This window comes from Leptonychotes weddellii, chromosome 14 (genome assembly GCF_054177405.1).
Source record: "Leptonychotes weddellii isolate Sample4059 chromosome 14, ASM5417740v2, whole genome shotgun sequence".
NCBI classification, from domain to species: Eukaryota; Metazoa; Chordata; class Mammalia; order Carnivora; family Phocidae; genus Leptonychotes; species Leptonychotes weddellii.
Genome location: NC_138382.1, coordinates 37,791,093 through 37,811,278, shown reverse-complemented (window position 1 = coordinate 37,811,278; position 20,186 = coordinate 37,791,093). Strand labels below are relative to the sequence as shown.

The 20,186-nt window shown below is 41.2% G+C and overlaps 1 protein-coding gene across 6 annotated transcripts in view; it reads right to left on the bottom strand.

The window, feature by feature from the left end:
- Positions 1–20,186, bottom strand: part of FOCAD (focadhesin) — a 305,106-nt gene that overhangs the window by 227,771 nt on the left and 57,149 nt on the right. For 4 of the 6 annotated variants that reach the window (XR_014140004.1, XM_081803024.1, XM_081803026.1 and 1 more), the window contains 2 exons: positions 17,759–17,947; positions 1,622–1,723 (listed from right to left, as the gene is read on the bottom strand). Coding sequence is in view for 5 of the 6 variants with exons in the window: in XM_081803024.1 (XP_081659150.1) it covers positions 1,622–1,723; positions 17,759–17,947 (291 nt within the window). In the remaining variant the exon portion in view is untranslated. Of the gene's footprint in view, positions 1–1,621; positions 1,724–3,805; positions 4,000–17,758; positions 17,948–20,186 lie in introns of those variants that run through there. The other 2 variants (XM_081803028.1, XM_081803027.1) reach the window with 2 other exon arrangements.

Sequence of the window (20,186 nt, the reverse complement as noted above, 5' to 3'; positions counted from 1 at the left end):
ATGATGGTACTAAGTACGCAGTGATATTTTTATATTAGGAGGCCCTCTGCAACCCACCTCATCTACATAAATTCAGTAGTTAAAGAGCACCTAGAAATGCGCCAAGCTTTATTAATACAAAGACTAATGAGAAATGGTCTCTGCCCTCAGAAAGTTTTCCCAGAAAGGAATTATAATACAATGAAGTACAATAATGTTACAAATCACAGCTGAAAGTTACTATGAGACCACATAAAAGAGACACCTCATTCAGCTTGGTAAGCAAGGACTTTCAAGCAGAGAGATTTAAAATAGAGAAATGAGTCAGGAAAGGGTTGGGGTAAAATTCAAGAGTAAAGGAGGTACTGATAAGCAAAAGCACGGAGGTAAGGGAACAGCATGGCTTTCCGTGTGGAACCGAAAGCAAGTCCGAGTACTGCTGAATACACCATTCATAAATTAGTAAGTCAAGAGAAAACTGGGGAAATAGGTTGAAACTGTGTGAGAAAGAGAGCCTAGCATAACAAACTCGATTTTACCCTCTAGCCCAGGGATTTTCCAACTATTTTGGAAGCCACACTATTGTTTGCCAGTAGAAAGCTGCCATAAGATATCAACATGTAAGTTCTATAGAAAGAGCTAACGGGGTAGAGGGCAGTCCCCATGCTCAGCCCACACTATGCAAGTGCAGTTTTAAAACCACAATTGTGTTAACTTAAGCAAGGGAGTGATACAATAAAATTTACTCTCGTTTTTTTTTTTTAAAGATTTATTTGTTTGAGAGAGAGTGCACGTGCACAAAGAGGGAGAGAAAGAGGGAGAAGCAGACTCCCCACTGAGCAGGGAGCCTGACGTGGGGCTCCTTCCCAGGACCCTGGGATCATGACCTGAGCCAAAGGCAGACCTTAATTGACTGAGCCACCCAGGTGTCCCAAGATTTACTTTCTTGACATAACACCCTGATGGATGTTTAGAGAATTGCTCTGAGCAAGACAGGATTGGAGGCAGAGATGTCAATTAGGAACAGGTGGCAAAAGCCACAGCGAGAGATGAGGATATGCGCTGGCGTCATGGCAGTAAGAATGGAAGAAAGGGGGTAGTTTTTGAGGACCATCAGAATGCCCTGGTGAAGCTAAACTGAGCCTATGTGTGGCGGTATTACTTGATCCCAATTGGCAGGTTTCCAATGGAGAGAGCACTCACTACTCAATTCCCAGGGGAAGAAGCTATCTTTTCTATGTATTGTGTAGTAGCTTACCTAGTATTTCTAGTCAACTTTCCTAACTAATCAATGCTTAACTTTTTTTTTTTTTAAGATTTTATTTGAGAGAGAGAGAGAAAGAGCATGAGCGGGGAGGAGGGGCAGCAAGAGAGGAAGAAGCAGACTCCCCACTGAGCAGGGAAGTCTTAACTTTAATAATAGCTTTTCTCATATTCAATATTTCAACCATCAATTAGATCTGATAGGGTTTTGTTTTGTTTTGCCTCTTACTCTTAAAAAGAAAACACTACTATATTATGTTCTAAAACATTTCTTTTCTTCAAAACAACATAGTCAAAGTAGCTTTAAAAAAAGCAAAACAAAAGCTCTAAAATGAGCATATGCCATTCCATCTCCCTCATTTATTTTATTTTACATTACCTTTCAGGGCATTGCTGGAAAAAAGCCGTCAGCTGCTGCAAAAGTACTGGCCAGCAGTCAGGTCTGTGTTCAAGCATAGTGATCAAAGGCTGAGGATGATTTCTGAAAAGCACAGAGAGTCACATTGGAAGCTGTTGTTTAGGGACTACAAATTCTCAATATCCAAAAAGAGCAACAAGGGCCAATGCCATCTAGCAACTTTTTTCCAGGATGCAAAACTATCATTTGTTGCAGAGTTGGGTCATTAGAACTAACATTTTTTCCCTTTATCTACCTGTTTTGCAGAAAAGAGAATCAACTCTGAGTCTTAGGGATCCAAATTTGAGCACGAACTCTGCCACACAATAACTCTGGGACTTTGGCCAAGCTCTTGAATCCAGGAGCTCGGTCATATCCATCTCTTTGGGTTTCTTTATTCCTGGAAATCTTGGGCCACCTCCCCCTCCTCTCTTTCCAAACCTGGAAGGTTCTATTTCCTCTAACATTGCCCCAACTTATACGCACTCTCTCTCTGTTCCTACTTACCCCCTGTTCTTCTCAGTGTATGGCTCCATTCCTCCAGCATATTTAAGATAAGGAAAAAGAAAACATTTCTCCCATCTCAAAATAAACTCTCCAAACTGAAAATTCTTAAAATTTCTACTGAACAAGAATGAGAATTTTTATTTGGGCTACATCCATTAATATACCTAAAGAGACTACAAAACATAAGATCTGAAATCTGCAGGATTCTCCAATAATGAGGTTTAAGAAAAAAAAAACATCAACACAGGTTATTTTAAATAGTTCAAAAAGCCTATTAGAAATAGTAAATTCAGGGGCGCCTGGGTGGCTCAGATGGTTAAGCGTCTGCCTTTGGCTCAGGTCATGATCCTAGGGTCATAGGATCAAGTCCCGCATCGGGCTCCCTGCTAGGCGGGGAGCCTGCTTCTCCCTCTGCGCCTCTCTCTCTCTCTCTTACTCTCATGAATAAATAAATAAAACATTTTAAAATAAAAAAAATAGTAAATTCATTAGCTTTTTAAACTATGATGTACTATACAAAACTTTTAGTTATTATTGATATGGCTTTTTCCTCCAAAAAAATTAATAAAACAATTGTAAAAAAAATCAACCTTTCCTTTTTTACATAAAAGGAATCATATACATAATACTCTTTAATCTCAAATTTTAACCCTACAATGTATCTCTAGCAATGTTTAAAAAAAAAAAAATCAAGCCATCAATTAAACCCAAATGACTTTTTTTTTTTTAAGACTGCCTTCTTGGTGATTCTCAAAATGTGATCTCCTTAAGGTCAGTATCAACATCACCTGGGAGCTTGTTAGAAATGCAAATGGATTCGCAGGCCCCAGCCCAGACCTAATAAATAGCCCTCCAGACAATTCTTTTTTTTTTTTTAAGATCTTATTTATCTATTTGACAGAGACACAGCGAGAGAGGAAACATAAGCAGGGAGAGTGGGAGAGGGAGAAGCAGGCTCCCCGCAGAGCAGGGAGCCGATGCGGGGCTCGATCCCAGGACCCAGGGATCATGACCTGAGCTGAAGGCAGACACTTAACGACTGAGCCACCCAGGCGCCCCAGCCCTCCAGACAATTCTGAGGCCCTGCTATAAAGCAGCAGTTCTCAATCCTGGTTGCATGTTTGATTCATCTGTGGAGCTCTTTTAAAAATACCGATACCCCCCCCCCAAAAAAAAAACCAAAAACAACAAATGATACCCAGGCCTCAATTATATTGGGGTTGCTAGGAGTGGGGCACAGGCATTAGTCATTTTTAAAAACTCTTCCAGCAATTCGAACGTGTTGCCAGAGTTGAGAACCACTACAAGGAAAAAAACCCCAGAAGAGGGAGGTGAAGAGTCAGCAAGTTTTCGGATGTCTCGCTCCTCTTAAACAGCAAAGTATGGCAGGTCCGTCACATGGAAACTCTGCAGTGAGGCACGGCTCTGACATGACTCCACAGTTCCCTCATATCAGAACGCCATCTCCTGACGTGCTCCTCAGCCTCACCTAATCTATCACGCACTAGCGTCACTTCCTGGCAGCCTCCCGTTTGTCACAGCACAGGCTATTTCTGACTGATCAGATGACTGCCATTGCTAAGGGATCGCTCCAACGCTTTCTGCCAACACTCAAAAATCCTATTTCCAAATTCCAAACTCACTGGCACTTAAACCTACCTAGAATTGCTTCTGCTCTAGCTGCCATAGATGTTAACAAACAAATGTTCCAGATCCTGACAGTCTCCCAGGAATGTCACATCAGCCAAACTTCTAAGGTTGAGAGTTCAGTAGGTCATGTTCCAGTAGACATGAACAAAAAGGAAAGAACAGCACCTGCAATCATTTTAGGTATGGGTTTGGCTCCTGCCAAGCACCATATTGAAATGAGGAGCATCACATAGGACCATCCATTAATCCTCCACCTAATGGTGGCATTTATGACTATTTAAGAAGAAAATCCAACAAGTTATCACGTCGTTATGTATTATCACACATCGTGTGTGATCATAAAGCACTTAAGTGCTTTTCAATACTCTTCCCTTATAAGTTATTCCTTCCCCCATCTCGATCCTCACCCCCCACAAAAAAATCAAGTATCTATTGTTTGGGTGGGGTTTTTTTTTTTTTTTTCCTATCTACTGTTTAAAATTTTTGTCCAAATTAAATCGGGTCAACAGAAATAAGAGGTAGTAATTTTAAAGTAGGATCAGAGGGCGCCTGGGTGGCTCAGTCGGTTAAGCGGCTGCCTTCAGCTCAGGTCGTGATCCCAGGGTCCTGGTAACAAGCCCCACGTCCAGCTCCCTGCTTGGTGGAGCGCCTGCTTCTCCCTCTCCCTCTGCCTGCCACTCTGCCTACTTGTGCTCTCTCTCTCTCTTTCTGTCAAATAAATAAATAAAATCTTAAAAAATAAATAAAGTAGGATCAGGAATGCTGCACATATGGCCAATGTAACTTAGCTTCTACTACACTGGGATTGTGGGAACCACTCTAGCTTTGTTGCATGAAGCTGAAGGCCTGTTTTGCTAGCCATTGGATTTAGCAAAGTCTATTTAGTATCTCAGACTTCAACACTAAAGATGAGACGAAGTAGAATATAGGAGAATAGGGATTATCCAGATTAATTACTGATTTAGACATCTGGATAATTAACTTTTCCAAAGAATTGATTACATCTGATCCAAGTGCAAATATTGCAGAGAATAATATACAATATTGATTCCAAGAACCTCTCTTGAGGCAGAAGGGAAGTCCAAAATAAGAACATTGAATCTTACTAGTGATTAACATTTGATTATAATATCATACAATTTCAACTGAATACAACTAACCTAAAATCAATTATAATTGCCAAAATTTTGTTTTAATACTTTGAGCATAATGAAGAGCTAAATTCTCCCTTGTGAATCATCAAATTGGTGTGCGAATACAAATCTAGAAAGCTTTATGCTTACTAGGATGAATGCATTTTCTAATTCAATATACTTTAGGGTGCAACTGCCATGCATGAAGTTTTCTCAGTCTTTGCACTACTGCTATTTGGGGTCAGAGAATTCTTTTGGGGGTCATCCAATGCACTGAAGGATAGTTAGCAGCATTCCTGGCCTCCACCCACAAGATGCTAATAGCATTCAATATAGTTATGACAATCAAAAATGTCTCCAGACATTACCAAGTGTCCCCTGGGGGGCAAAACTGCCCCTGGTTAAGAACCTTTGCGTTACTGTAAAATGACAAGCACTTATGAGAGGCACAAAACTGATTAAACCATGGTACCATTCCAGAGCTATTAAAAAAAAAAAAAAGACTATGATTCCACCTCTACCCTTCCTTACACTGAACCAAATGCAATCGATCATACTCAAATGTCTATAAGAAATATAGTCATCAAATATTAACATTAGGTGCGCAAGAGTAACACAATACAGCAGAAACTCCAGAATTTTAAATGGAAAACTCATGGAAAATTATTCCTTTGCAAAATACAGAATCATGTTCCAAAATAAACAGTATTCAATAATATACCTACTAATTTGGATATGATAGAAAATGGTCATTTTTCTATTTAAAATATTATCATTGGAATATTTAAGATGTCATAAGGCTAAGTATAATTCATTCTTGATGCATTCAGGGACTATTAAATTTATGGATTATTCAAGATTTCTCTTTTCCTTCTTCCCCTCATTCACTACTCGTTAGCCATTCCACTTCGTTCAAGTACATCCAACTGAGAAAGGTCAAGGTAAATGGAAGGATCCACGGTTTAAACAAGTCCCCTCTGTTCTTCATTAGAAGCACTGTTGATCAAAAAAAGAATGTGGTACAAAAGAACACCAAGCAAAACCTTAGTTATGCCTTAAAATTTCACTTATCCCCAAACCCGTTACTCAAGTTATACAAAGTTGACTATAACACCTTATTCAAAATGGTAGATGGGTTGACCATACAATCAACCTGATCACTTGTAAAATTAATAGTGGCAGACAATAAGCTATGCAAGTTTTGAGGAACAAATACAACCATGGGATGCTGTCATCATTATTATTCATACAAGCAGTGCCTACCTAGCTTCGTTGGAATCACGTACTGTTTCCTACCTCGGAAAAAAACTGCAAGCAGAGAGGAGAGGGAAAATAGTGAAGGGAAAGCAATGAACTAAAATGAACTAAAAGGGTCAAGAGTTCCAGATTTACATTCTGGCTCTGCAACGAACCGTGTGATCTCAGGCAAGAGAATTAACCTCTCTTGGGCAAAGTTTCTTCGTCTATAAAATGAGGACATCAGACTAAGTAGCTCCCAGTGCTAAAGATAGACAACACAAGCCATCCATTAAAGGCCTAACCTTCATACTGCTCTGGACTAAATGTAGGACCAAACCCTGGAAAGGCAGAAAGCAGTACAGAAGGCTCTCAACTGTTAATAATTCTATGCCAAGCTTACGTGGCTCTAAGGCTAATGTTTAATAAAATCTAAGCCTCACAAAGGAGTCTCCTATTTTTTTAATTTTTTTTTAAGATTTTATTTATTTGCTTGAGAGAGAGTGAGACAGCGCAAGAGAGAGAGAGCACAGAGGGGGAGGGAGAAGCAGACTCCCCGCTGAGCAGGGAGCCCGATGAGGGACTCGATCCCGGGACCCTGGGATCATGACCTGAGCTGAAGGCAGTCGCTTAACTGACTGATCCCAGGTGCCTCAGGAATCTCCTATTTCTAATCTCAAAGAGATAAACCATAGCATATTTATTTCAGAGAGAAGTACGGTGCCCAGAATGAGCACAAATTTTCAAGTCAGAATTTCCCAACTCCTGAGACATCCAATAGATTCTGCTCTCCTCTTAAAAGGGAAGAGTACTGTTTCTAAAGATTAAAATCAATACAAACCAGGAGACGTGGTCACCCTTCACTGGCCTCTTGTGTCTCAGTCACCCTTCACTGGCCTCTAGTGTCTCTTATCTCTCCCTCACTGTGTGGTTTTTGTTTCTGCCATAGAGGAACCAATTTGTCCTCCATTCTTTGGCACCTTCCCATTTCATGATTTATAAATGTCTTAACTGCCATTTTCAGTAGAGCATTTACACTGTACCTAGCACACGGAATACTCCATCCATGGGGTACCATTCTGATTATCAGGCAGGTAGGTTTGTATCTTAAACCAGAGCAGAGGTTGCCTGAAAGCTGGATCTGTCTTACTCTTGTTAGGTTTCCCTTTCAGTGCTGAGGCAAAGCTCCAATAAATGTAACTCACCCATGCACGCTCTCCCCAAAGCACCTTTTAAAACTCTTTCACTGGATCGTGAAAAACCAACTTATCCCAGTGCCTCTAGTACATGGTTTCAAGATCCACATTGCTCAGGGATAAAAAGCACAGAGGAAGCATGTAGAGTTGGTACCTAACACTGGAGTCCTCCCCACCCTTTAATAATATTGTCAACAACACAGTGCAGTACACGCATCCTAACAGAATGGAGTGGGGCAGGAATGAATGGTAAATGCACGGTTCCGCGAGACTAGCACGAGGCAATGACAGAATAAGGTATGGAACTAGATTCACCTTTCCAAATCTAAATACATCAATCTTAATAGAAAAGAGTAAAAAAAAAAAAAAAAAAAAAATGAGGCTTGCGGTAGGCAAATCAAAAAGCCAAAGTTATTTGTAACCTTTAGGTCACCTCAACCTTTCTGCTCCATCTCTGAATACAGGAAAGCTAGGATTTGATTTACATCATAAATTCAGCGATAGACACAGATTGCGTTTTCTGTGTGAGGAAACAATGCCTACAGTCACCATGCATTTTCATGTATGCAGCTGTGACCCAGGCGCTTTCAGAAGCATAACATAGCACTTACTACATCAAATATGCATTTTAAAAGCATGTCTCTACCTGCTCTGAATTTTGATTTGAAAGTGCTGGTTAGAAGCCAAAAAGGGATTAAAAAAAAAACCAAAACAATGCTCTGCAGATTTTAAGATTAAAAAAAATACATAACAAAAATTTAAGATTCCACAATGAATATTACTATAAAAAAGAAAAACTACACAATAATTGTGAATTATACTGTTGCACTTTTAAGGCACATGTATTTTTCCTTTCCACATAAGCTGAAGAAGACTTTTGGAGCAAAAAGTATTTTAATTTGGACATTTTGACAAATTTTGATGAATTTGACTATTTTCTTTGGGTCCATAAGGCAGATAGGGAAAGTGCAAGATTTCTTTGAAAACATAGTTCATATTACAATTGATTCTGCCCTTATACTGAACCTTTTGCAGGAACCCTATTTTGAGAGGCAGGGTTTTAACCCAAAGGTGTGTGCCAACGTTAGAAGTCTGAAACTATTCTCGGTAGAAGATAATGGCTGTGGGGAAACAAACAAATACTTAGGGTTCCAAAACTTCTATTCTTAAGTAACCTGCCATGATTACAATATATATATATATGTATAAAAATAAAATTGAATTAAATTTAAAAACTAGAGGGCACCTGGGTGGCTCAGTTGGTTAAGCGACTGCCTTCGGCTCAGGTCATGATCCTGGAGTCCCGGGATCGAGTCCCACGTCGGGCTCCCTGCTCAGCGGGGAGTCTGCTTCTCCCTCTGACCCTCCCCCCTCTCATGCTCTCTATCTCATTCTCTCTCAAATAAATAAATAAAATCTTAAAAAAAAAAAAAAAATTTAAAAACTAGAGACAAGATAAATTGGCTAGGCCAAAATGACATTTTATACCCTTAAAGACACTGATCATCAAATTACCATAGCAATTTTTTAAAATTAAACATCCACCTTTAGAAGAACTTAAAAGCACTTTCTAGGGGCAATCGCTTAACTGGAAGACCGTACAATATGTGTAGCTTATTCTTTAGGTCTGATTATAAATCCCAAGTGTAAACCCCAGGTGATTAGAACCATAAACTGTGAACAAAGACTTCCTTGGGTGGGAAAGAGAAGAGAAAAGAAGAAATGAAAACAGAAGCAAAACATGCAGTTCAACAGAAAGCATCAAACTGCAAAGAGCCAGATGGCCCTTGGAAAGTAATGGGTATGCTTCCCCTGTTACTACCCTCGCTTTTCTTATCATTAACTCTGCTGGGCTTTGTCCTAGTCAGAGCTGACACTGATAATCCCCTTTTTTTTTTTTTAAGATTTTATTTATTTATTTGACAGAGAGACACAGTGAGAGAGGGAACACAAGCAGGGGGAGTGGGAGAGGGAGAAGCAGGCTTCCCGCGGAGCAGGGAGCCCGATGCGGGGCTCGATCCCAGGACCCTGGGATCATGACCTGAGCCGAAGGCAGACGCTTAACGACTGAGCCACCCAGGTGCCCCTGATAATCCCTTCTTACTCGTATTCGTTTTCATGAATTTTCTATAAAGATGTCCCTTTATTCATTAAAGCAAGAATTCACAAGCCCTCCAAAATGATACGCAAAATTTTAAGGACGTGTGTGTGTATGTGTGTGTGTGTGTGTGTGTGTACATTTTCTAAGGAAGGACCAAAACTTTTTTGAGATTCTCAAAGAAGGCTCTTGCTCACCACCACCCCCACAAAAAAACAGTAAATACCAGTGAATTTAAGTATAGGTAAAGTGATTACTGCAATTCAGGCTCGTCAAACTCCCACTTTCAAAAAAAACTACAAAGTAAGCACAATCTCCCCCCTCAAAAAAATGTTACATACTATGTGCCCCAAAATGGTAGGTACCCAAGTATTGAAGTTTTTCTAACTTCAGCAAAATTAAGCATCTTAATGTATTCTACTGGTTCCAATCCCTTATGGCACCTTGACTGTGTAGTACAGATGTTTTAATAATGGGGTCATGCTTATTTTATGCTAATAAAACCAAACATCTACATCTCAGGCGATCCCTCTAGATAATATATTCAATTACTGAAATAATTAGCTCCCCCAAAAGCAAAATGCTCACTTTGACCCCCCCACAAAAAAAAAGCTAGACAATCAAGTTTTTAAAGAATTACAGGATTCCAAGCAACCTCATTAAGAAAAGTAATATAGGGGCGCCTGGGTGGCTCAGTCGTTAAGCGTCTGCCTTCGGCCCGGGGCATGATCCCAGGGTCCTGGGATCGAGCCCCGCTTCGGGCTCCCTGCTCGGCGGGAAGCCTGCTTCTCCCTCTCCCACTCCCCCTGCTTGTGTTCCCTCTCTCACTGTGTCTCTCTCTGTCAAATAAATAAATAAAATCTTTAAAAAAAAAAAGAAAAGTAATGTAATATGGAAATCTGCATAGAAATGAAAAACAATAGTTACTCTTTTAATTTTTTTTGTTTGTTTCAAGCTTTTACTTAAATTCTAGGTAACATATAGTGTAATATTCATTTCAGGAGTAGAATTTAGTGATTCATCACTTGCATATAACATTAATTACTCTTAGGGCCCCTGGGTGGCTCAGTCGTTGAGTGTCTGCCTTCGGCTCAGGTCATGATCCCAGGGTTCTGGGATCGAGCCCCACATCAGGCTCCCTGCTCCGCGCGAAGCCTGCTTCTCCCTCTCCCACTCCCCCTGCTTGTGTTCCCTCTCTCCCTGTGTCTCTCTCTGTCAAAATAAATAAATAAAATCTTTAAAAAAAAAAGACTAAAGAGTTTATTTCCATAACTTACAAAGAATACCTCCAAAAAATAAATGTAAAAGGCAAAAACACTAAAAGTTGACTGGACTTGGTAAGCATACAAAAAGATTACAGAATAAATAAAATGTATTATTCACGCAATGGAATATTATTCAGCCATACAATATAGATGAACCTTGAAAACATTATGCTAGGTGGAAAAAGAAAGGCATAAAAGGCCATGTATTGTAGGGATTCCATTTATATAAAATGTCCAGAAGAGGCAAATCCACAGAAACAAAAAAGTGTTTTCCAGGGCTTGGGGGTAAGATATACTAGGGAATGACTGTTAATGAGGCTTCTTTTAGGGGTGATGAAAATGTGCTGGAATTAGATAGTGATTATGGTTAGACAACTTTATGGATATAATACTGAATTGTATGGTTTAAAAAGTTGAATTTTATGGTATATAAATTATATCTCAAAAAAATATCTCAGGGGTGCCTGGCTGCCTCAGTTAGTGGAGCATGTGATGCTTGATCTTGGGGTCATGAGTTCGAACCCCACGTAGGGTGTAGAGATTACTTAAACAATACAAACATAAAAAAAATTTTCAAATTTAATTCAGCCACATACAATCTTAAATTTAGTTAACCTCTTCTTGATTTTAGAAAAAATCATGTGTATCATGTGAAGTACACCACCAACAGAATCAAAATAACTTGAATTTCCCTTACAAAGGAAGTAAGTTCAATCAGAATCTCATTTATTACCTCAATACACCTGGTTGATCATGTGCATTTCTTTTTAAGATTTACTTATTTGAGAGAGAGAGAGCGTGCATAAGCAGGGGGAGCAGCAGAGGGAGAGGGAGAAACAGATTCCCCACCGAGTAGGGAGCCGGATGCGGGACTCGATCCCAGGACCCCGGGATCATGACCTGAGCCAAAGGCAGATGCTTAGCCGACTAAGCCACCCAGTCACCACGATTACGCCCATTCTTAAGGATGCAGATGTGGGAGGCAAGAGAGTTATATGTTTTTCTAATCACTATGAAATACCATGATGTTGTCTGGTTATTTTAGCCATTCATCCAGTGATTCTCAAACCTGTTTCCACATCAGAATCCCTTGAGATGTTTTTAAAAATATATAGATTCTAGGGGCGCCTGGGTGGCTCAGTCGTTAAGCGTCTGCCTTCGGCTCAGGTCATGATCCCGGGGTCCTGGGATCGAGCTCCACATCGGGCTCCCTGCTCCGTGGGGAGCCTGCTTCTCCCTCTCCCACTCCCCCTGCTTGTGTTCCCTCTCTCACTGTCTCTCTCTGTCAAATAAATAAATAAAATCTTAAAAAAAAAAAAAAGAATTCTTTAAAGAAAAAATATATAGATTCTAGGTACCCACACTGGCTGACACCCAAGCTTTCTAAATCAGAATCTATAGATTAAGTGCATTTCCAGGGATTCTTACCATTTCCACTTCTCCAGTGCCACCAGCAAATGTGAAAGGAGTGGTAGGCTAGGGAAATCACCATTTTTAAATCATCACAGTGAAAATTAGTTGGGAGGTTGGGGATGTAATGAGGAGCAGGATATTTGCATGGTTCCAAGAGTCTTTTCCACAGATTGCTTATTAGTTACAAGAGAAAAATGATTAACTCTACAGTGGAGAAACAAGACATCACCTCTGACTGGGTAACCAAAATTAAAGTCACTACTGAGGGGTACCTGGCTGGCTCAGTCAGTACAGCATGTGACTCTTGATCCTGGGGCCATAAGTTTGAGCCCCACGATGGGGGTAGAGTTTACTTATAAAAAAAAAAAAATTTTTTTTTTAATTTAAAACCACCAGTGAGGGATGAGATGGACATCAGGGCCTCCAGGTGTGAGATCCTGAGAAGGACATGGCATCACTTCTATAGATTTCCAAAAGTCAATGTCATGAAAGACAATGAAAGGAAAAGAGACTGTTCCAGACTTTAAAAGACTAAAAAGATAGGACAACTAAAGGTAACATGTGATCCTAAATTAGATCCTACACACTAAAAATAAAAAGGAAAAAGGTATAAAAGGATGCTATGACAAAACTGGAATATGGACTATAGATTGCTATATCGATGTTAAATTTTCTCAGTATGATAACTGTTCTCTGATTATATGAGAATACCCTTGTTCTTAGAAAATACACACTATTGAATACATATAATCTACTCACAAATGTTTTTTAAGAATTATACCGAATAGACAGAATGATAAAGTAAATGTGGCAAAGTATTAAACTCATGAATCAAGGTAAATGATATACGGGAGGTCTTTTGTACTATTTGCACAATCTTTCTGGAACCTTGAAATTATTTCCAAATAATAAGTTAAAAAGACAGACCTTCAAAACTCCCCACTACTCTTTAACTAAAACCCAAAGTCTTTGCCATGGCCTTGTGTATTCTGGGCCATGCTCCCTCTCCTGGGCCTCCATCCCAGCCTCCCCCTCCCTGAAACTGAGCTCCAGCCACTGGGCCTCCTGTGCCTTGCTCCTATGCACCAGCTCGCTCTTACTCCAGCACGGAGGCACCTGTTTCCACCTCAATCTCCACACCCTTCCTGTGCTCTTCCCATGGTTGACTCCATCTCATTCTTCAAAATGGGCAGAAGAGAAAATGCAGAAGGAGTTTAATGCTGAGGAAAAGCTAGTTATCAAAATTAAAACTGGGGCTACGTTTTGATGTCCACAGCCACAAACTGGTCTTAGTGCACTGCGTGTCAGTCCTTCTCCTGGGACTCTCTTGTTTTTCTATGTGATAGAACTAAGGGATGAACGTGTTTGCCTTAAGAACAAAGTGAAGGGCGCCTGGGTGGCTCAGATGGTTAAGCGTCTGCCTTCGGCTCAGGTCATGATCCCAGGGTCCTGGGATCGAGTCCCGCATCGGGCTCTCTGCTCCTTGGGAGCCTGCTTCTCCCTCTGCCTCTCTCTCTCTGTCTCTCATGAATGAATAAATAAAATCTTTAAAAAAAAAAAAAAGAACAAAGTGAAAAAGATCAGTATGAATTACAAAGTACTTCAGCCTTCAGGACACACATCTTCACGTTCTTAACATTAAGTCTCTAGGACACCTGGGTGGTTCAGTCAGGTGGCCGTCTGCCTTTGGCTTGGGTCATGATCCCGGGGTCCTGGGATCGAGCCCCACATCCAGCTCCCTGCTTGGCGGGGAGGCCTGCTTCTCCTTCTCCCTCTGCTGCTCCCCCTGCTTGTGCTCTCTCTCTCTCTGTCAAATGAATAAATAAAATCTTAAAAAAAAAATCAACTATCTAAATAAACTACCTAACACTGTCCAAAGAGATGAACGAATACATATAGAGGGTGCATAACTAATCCGCTCAGGGTATAACCCTCCGTTACCCTTGGCCCCATCACCCATTCAGAGCACACCATCTGCCAAAAGCATTTAATATTCCCTAATTTCAGAAAGTACAGCTTGATGTGGATCAGACCAAACCTTTCCACAAATGAGATTCTTAACATTTGCTATGTGTGCATGTCAGCCACTGTCTGGCACATCAGAATGGTGCATGAATTCTGGAACAAGCAGTCACCGCTCATGAATTCACAGCTACTTCCTCACTTCAGCAAAAGGAAGAGAGATCTTGAAAAGATTGCCATAATATGAATATGCAGAGGAAAAAACGAAAGGCAGAGCTTATGATAAAATTTCCGGGGGCGGGGGGGGATGGCATATTACAAAGCAACTAAGAAAATGAGCCTCAATAATTTATGAATCGTAAAAACTTAAGTTTAGTTATTCTTCCTCACAACTGAAATACGCACCGCAGATCCGCTCTCTGCTGCACTTCCTCTATGGTCAATATTCAAGAATGTTTAAGTAACTTAAATATAAGTGTTACAGAAAAATGGAGTTCAAGGTAACCAACAGAAAATCCGGACCATGGGCTCCTGGGTGGCTCAGTCATTAAGCATCTGCCTTCGGCTCAGGTCATGATCCCGGGGTCCTGGGATCGAGCCCCGCATCGGGCTCCCTGCTCCGCGGGAAGCCTGCTTCTCCCTCTCCCACTCCCCCTGCTTGTGTTCCCTTTCTCACAGTCTGTCAAAAAATAAAATCTTAAAAAAAAAAAAAAAAAAATCCGGACCAAACAAAAGGGGGAGAAGAAAGATAAGCCTAAACTAAAGGATACATTAGTAGCAATTTTTAAAAGGCAGGATGGGGGGGGGTGCCTGGTTGGCTCAGTCGATAGAGCGCGCTTGATCTTGGGGTCATGAGTTCAAGACCCACATTGGGTGTATAGAGATTACAAAAAATAAACAAACTTTTAGAAAAGGCAATTATTATAAAAATTGCTCACAGGTAGAAAAGAGCTTCTAAGATTTTGAAAACTGTTAAATGCCTAAAACAGGGGTCACAAAGCTGTTGCCCTTGGATCAGATGTGTTTTGTCTGCCTACCCTGTATTTTTAAAAATCTGAATTGTCTTCCAGCATTCGGTGGTCGGGAGATTTCATATAAAATGTTATTAATCCTGAAAGATCTGAAGGTCTCGCAACAATGAACCCCTATTGCCTCGTTTCAACAACTGGCCAGCAGTTCTCCCCGCTATCAGCAGACTGGAAACCATCTAGGAAGCTTTGAAAAACCAATGCCTGAGGCACACCCTCCAGTCCTTCTAGGGAAAGCCCAGGCACCTGTACATTTAAAAGCCCCTCAAGGCACCTGGGTGGCTCAGTCGTTAAGTGTCTGCCTTCAGCTCAGGTCATGATCCCAGGGTCCTGGGATCAAGCCCCCTGTGGGGCTTCCTGATCAGTGGGGAGTCTGCTTCTCCTTCAAACCCCCTTGTACTCTCTCAAATAAATAAAATCTTTAAAAAATAATAATAATAAAATAAAAGCTCCTCAAAGGCTTTATTCTGCAACCAGAGTCGAGATTCATGCACCTAGAGTTTCACACATAACATATGCTAAGTATAAATGTGCTGTGGTGTTCTTCCAGCTAACCCTATCCTAAAAATCATCAGAGTTGAAACCACATTTAAACATCCCCATTTAATCTTAAGTCACAAAACTAAAGAAGGGTCCAACTAAGCAAAATGAACTTCATTAGCCATACACACTCTAGTCTACTATATCTCAAAGCAAGGTCAGTAGACTACCTATGCATCTAAATTTTGTTAAAATGCAGGTTTCCGGTCATGTTCCACACATACATAACAAAAACTCGGAGTGTGAGCTCCTGCTGCACGGTAAACACTGAAAACCAGTGTTGCTTTTTTGAGAGTTGCTGAGGGCTCTCTTCTCCTCCTGCTCCAAACAAGCATCTACCATCTGACCATGAAGAACACTCACTTGCTGGGGCCACAGAAGAATAGAGCAATGAGGTTTAAATCTCTTACATGCTCTCTTGCATTTGTACTTGGCTTGCCCTCACTAGTCTGCTTTTCCTTTAGAAACGCTCTTTGGTTCTAATCTTGGCCTCTCTATTGTCCATGGTAGACGTGGTTTGATGAACTCGGTGCCTTGGCGCTTAGGAGGAAACAGGCTTTTTGCCCCCCAACAGGGAGCAGAGGTCAGGAGACAGGATTAAGCAACTCAGTATCCCCCCTGGTGTATCCCCAAGGGGCTCCTTGCTGCTTCTATGTGGTACCTTTAAGCTCCCACGGCCTCAAGCAGTATTTCTCAATTGTGAACCACAAATGACCTATATCCAGATCACTGAGCAGCTGGGTAAACATGCTGCTTCCTAAGTCTCGTGCAAAACCAACTGCGTAAGAATCTCCAGCAAGGGCTTGAAACGCTGCACTGTTAACAAGCTCCCCAGGCACTTCTTTGGCATAAAAAGTTTGAGAACCACTGAGCTCTAGGTTCAACAAAGAGAATACCCTCTCTAGAGCGCCTTCCATGAAATTCACAGGAACCAGGGGAAGCCACTGGCTCACATTTCCAGTCCTCACAGCCCCCTCCCTTCACTTCCATACTGGCGTAAGCAAATTCAGCACCAACCTATTTAAAACAACCACGTATTCCGTTGTACTAGAATTCAAATTAATCGGCTATTAGGACAAGAAGTGAAAAATGCGCAAACTCCAAAACTGTACACTAGCTGAGTCCTCAATACCGTAAAAAACACAGATGAGGGGTGCCTGGGGGGCTCAGTTGTTGGGCATCTGCTTCGGCTCAGGTCGTGATCTCAGGGTCCTGGGATCGAGCCCCGCATCAGGCTCCCTGCTCGGCGGGAAGCCTGCTTCTCCCTCTCCCACTCCCCCTGCTTGTGTTCCCTCTCTCGTTGTGTCTCTGTCAAATAAATAAATAAAATCTTTAAAAAAACCACACACACAGATGAGTTTCATTCGCAGAAAGCTTCCAATTATCTGTCCTACAACTTCCATCTGAAATTAATTTGCCAGCATAACCAGAGAACACCTCTCAGTGGAGTTCTGCGTTTCTCACAACCCTTTTGTGCTTTCGTACGCAGCTCATCAGTCGCCTCTCCGAAGCTGGAGGATACTGCTAACCAACATGTGGCATAGAAAGCTCTAAAACAGCAGGGCAATTTTATGCTTGACTCAGGTAATCATAGCTCTCTTGAGGGGTGTCTGCTCTTCAGGCTCACCTCTCCTGCGTTCCCGCCCTCCACAGTCCCCCCTGGAGGAACTGAAGGCTCTTATACACTCGATTACACTCTCCTGATTTAGTGCCACACAGCCATTCACATAAGGGCTCTCCATAAACATTACTGGATTATGCCAACTCAGGTGATTGATTCTGGACCTCTCGATGTGCCGCCGCTCTAAAGACGCGACTTACGTATCCAGTATGCTTTCAGCTCCTCAAGCTGGGTTCCCTATTCACACCTTGCACCCACTGTCTTTTGAAGAACCAACCAGCGGAGAAAATGAATTATAAAGCAGGGAAACAGGTGAAGCGTGACGGACGACTGAAGGTCCGGCACTCACACACGGTAAGGACAATCGGTGGGAAAGGGAGAGTAACTCTAACCCTTCTGTTGGCAGGAAATTTCCTTTTACCATCATCTAAACCAGAGCTTCTTAAAACGTTAAGGTGCCTACGGATTACCTGCAAAATCTAACTGGAATGCGGGTGCGGATACAGGTAGTGTGAGATGGAGTAGGAGACCCCACTCTCCAAGAGGCTCCCAGGTACTGCTGACGGCGAAGCGGAGCTCCACTACCCATAGTGTGGGGGAGAGAAGGGTCAGCATCACCTGGGAGCTTGTTACTCGAGAATCCTGAGCCCACCCTCAGCCTAAAGAAAGAGAATCTTGTGTTCAACAAGGTCCCAGGCGATTAGTATGCACATTAGGGCAGCTGACATTCCATCTTGTATCAGAATCACTTGGGATCTTTTAAGAAATACAAATGCCGGGCGCCTGGGTGGCTCAGTCGGTTAAGCGACTGCCTTCGGCTCAGGTCATGATCCTGGAGTCCTGGGATCAAGTCCGCATCGGGCTCCCTGCTCGGCAGGGAGTCTGCTTCTCCCTCTGACCCTCCCCCCTCTCATGTGCTCTCTCTCTCAAATAAATAAATAAAATCTAAAAAAAAAAGAAAAGAAATACAAATGCCGAGGCCTTACAGCAGAGATTCTGATGCAGTTGATCTGGGTTATTTGATTGTTCCTATGCTTGTTTTTAAGCACACCCAGGTGGTTCTAATAAGCAGCCAGTGTTGCGAACCATTGAATTAAAAATACCCCACTGGGAGGACGGAAATATGGAGTGACTGCTAATGGGTGAGGAATTCGGGGAGATGTGAAAATGTCCTAAAATTAATAATGGCAATGGCTGTGTAATTCTGTGAATATACAAAAACAAAAACAAAAACAAAAACCAAACACTGAGTTGTATACTTTAAATGGGTTGATCCTGTGGTATGTGAATATCTCGATAAAACTTACATAAAAATTTAAAACTTTAATGGCTTTCCTATTTTAAAATAACTCCCACTGAACAATAATAAAATGGAATTATTTTCTCTCTCTTTTCTTTAAGATTTTATTTATCTATTTTTAGAAAGAAAGAGTGAACAAGAGCAAGGGGAGGGGAAGAGTCTGGGGAGAGAATCTTAAGCAAACTCCATACTGAGCTGAGTTCCACGTGGAGCTCGATCTCAGGACTCTGAGATCATGACCTGAGCTGAAACGAAGAGTCAGACACTTAACCGACTTAGCCACCCAGGCGCCCCTGGAATTATCTTCTATCCTGGAATTCTGGCCCAAGAGTTTGAAATTCTTTAAAAAAAAAAAAAAAAAACATTTATATGACTCATCTAGAAATACTAAGATCTACTCATCTTCTTCTTAGGTTCAATTCTGGTTAAGGTAATGGATAAAAAAGAAACCTGAAATGAAAACCCTGTTAGGTCATAGAGCACCACAGTATGTAAGAAAAAAAAAAGAAATAAAAGCATATTTATCATTTTGGAAGAGTTTACACACCCCAGGTTTCCAGGGTATTTTCAAAAAAATAATTTTCCTTTTGCTTCTCAAATTTAAAAATAAATTAACTTATGAATTAATAAGTTAACAATGAATTAACTAATTCATTATCCTACATTCTTCCAAATTTTCTGTATGTTTGAAAATATTCAAAAAACCATGTTAAGAAAAAAAATACATAAAATGAAAATCTGCCCTTATTAAAAAATTGGCTTAAACTCTCAATAAAAAAGATCATAAATAGGGGCACCTGGGTGGCTCTGTCAGTTAAGCGTCTGCCTTCAGCTCAGGTCATGATCCCAGCGTCCTGGGATCAAGCCCCACACTGGGCTTCCTGCTTATGGGGGACTCTGCTTCTCCCTCTCCCTCTGCCCCTCCCACCCTCTCTCTGTCTCTCTCTCAAATAAATGAATAAAGATTTTATTTATTTATTTGAAAGAGAGAGAGAGACAGCGAGAACACACAAGCAGAGGGAACAGCAGAGGGAGAAGCAGACTCCCCACTGAGCAGGGAGCCCAATGAGGGACTCGATCCCAGGACTCTACAACATACACTAGTTACGTGGCATCTTCTGGGATGCTCTGCTCATGAATTAGGAGCCCCTCTCTTAAGAAATGGCTTTCTGGGACCTTCAAGGCAATGTTAGGGCCAACTTTACAAGTAAGTACGATGCCTTCCCTTGTCCAAACTCCTCAATAAAATCCAATGTATTTCACTATAATTGTTGCTATGTGTATTTTTTTTAACATAATTCTACCATGTTACATTATATAGATGACAAAGAAAAGGCAAATCAGTGCTCCTACCTACTAACCTTGCCCTGAGTATTAACCCTTAAAAAGCCTATTACTTTTTATAGTACCCTCCTACCTTACCTAAACCCCTCCTGCTTTCAGTACATCTGCTCAATCAACTTTTCAGTTTTCATAGTATTGGGAAGATGGTTATAAATATCCCAGAGCAGAAAGAATTTTGGGGAACAGATTCCAATTCCAAGGAAGCAACCGTGAAACCCACAATGGTGATATCAGCATGTTTTCAAATCTATCTC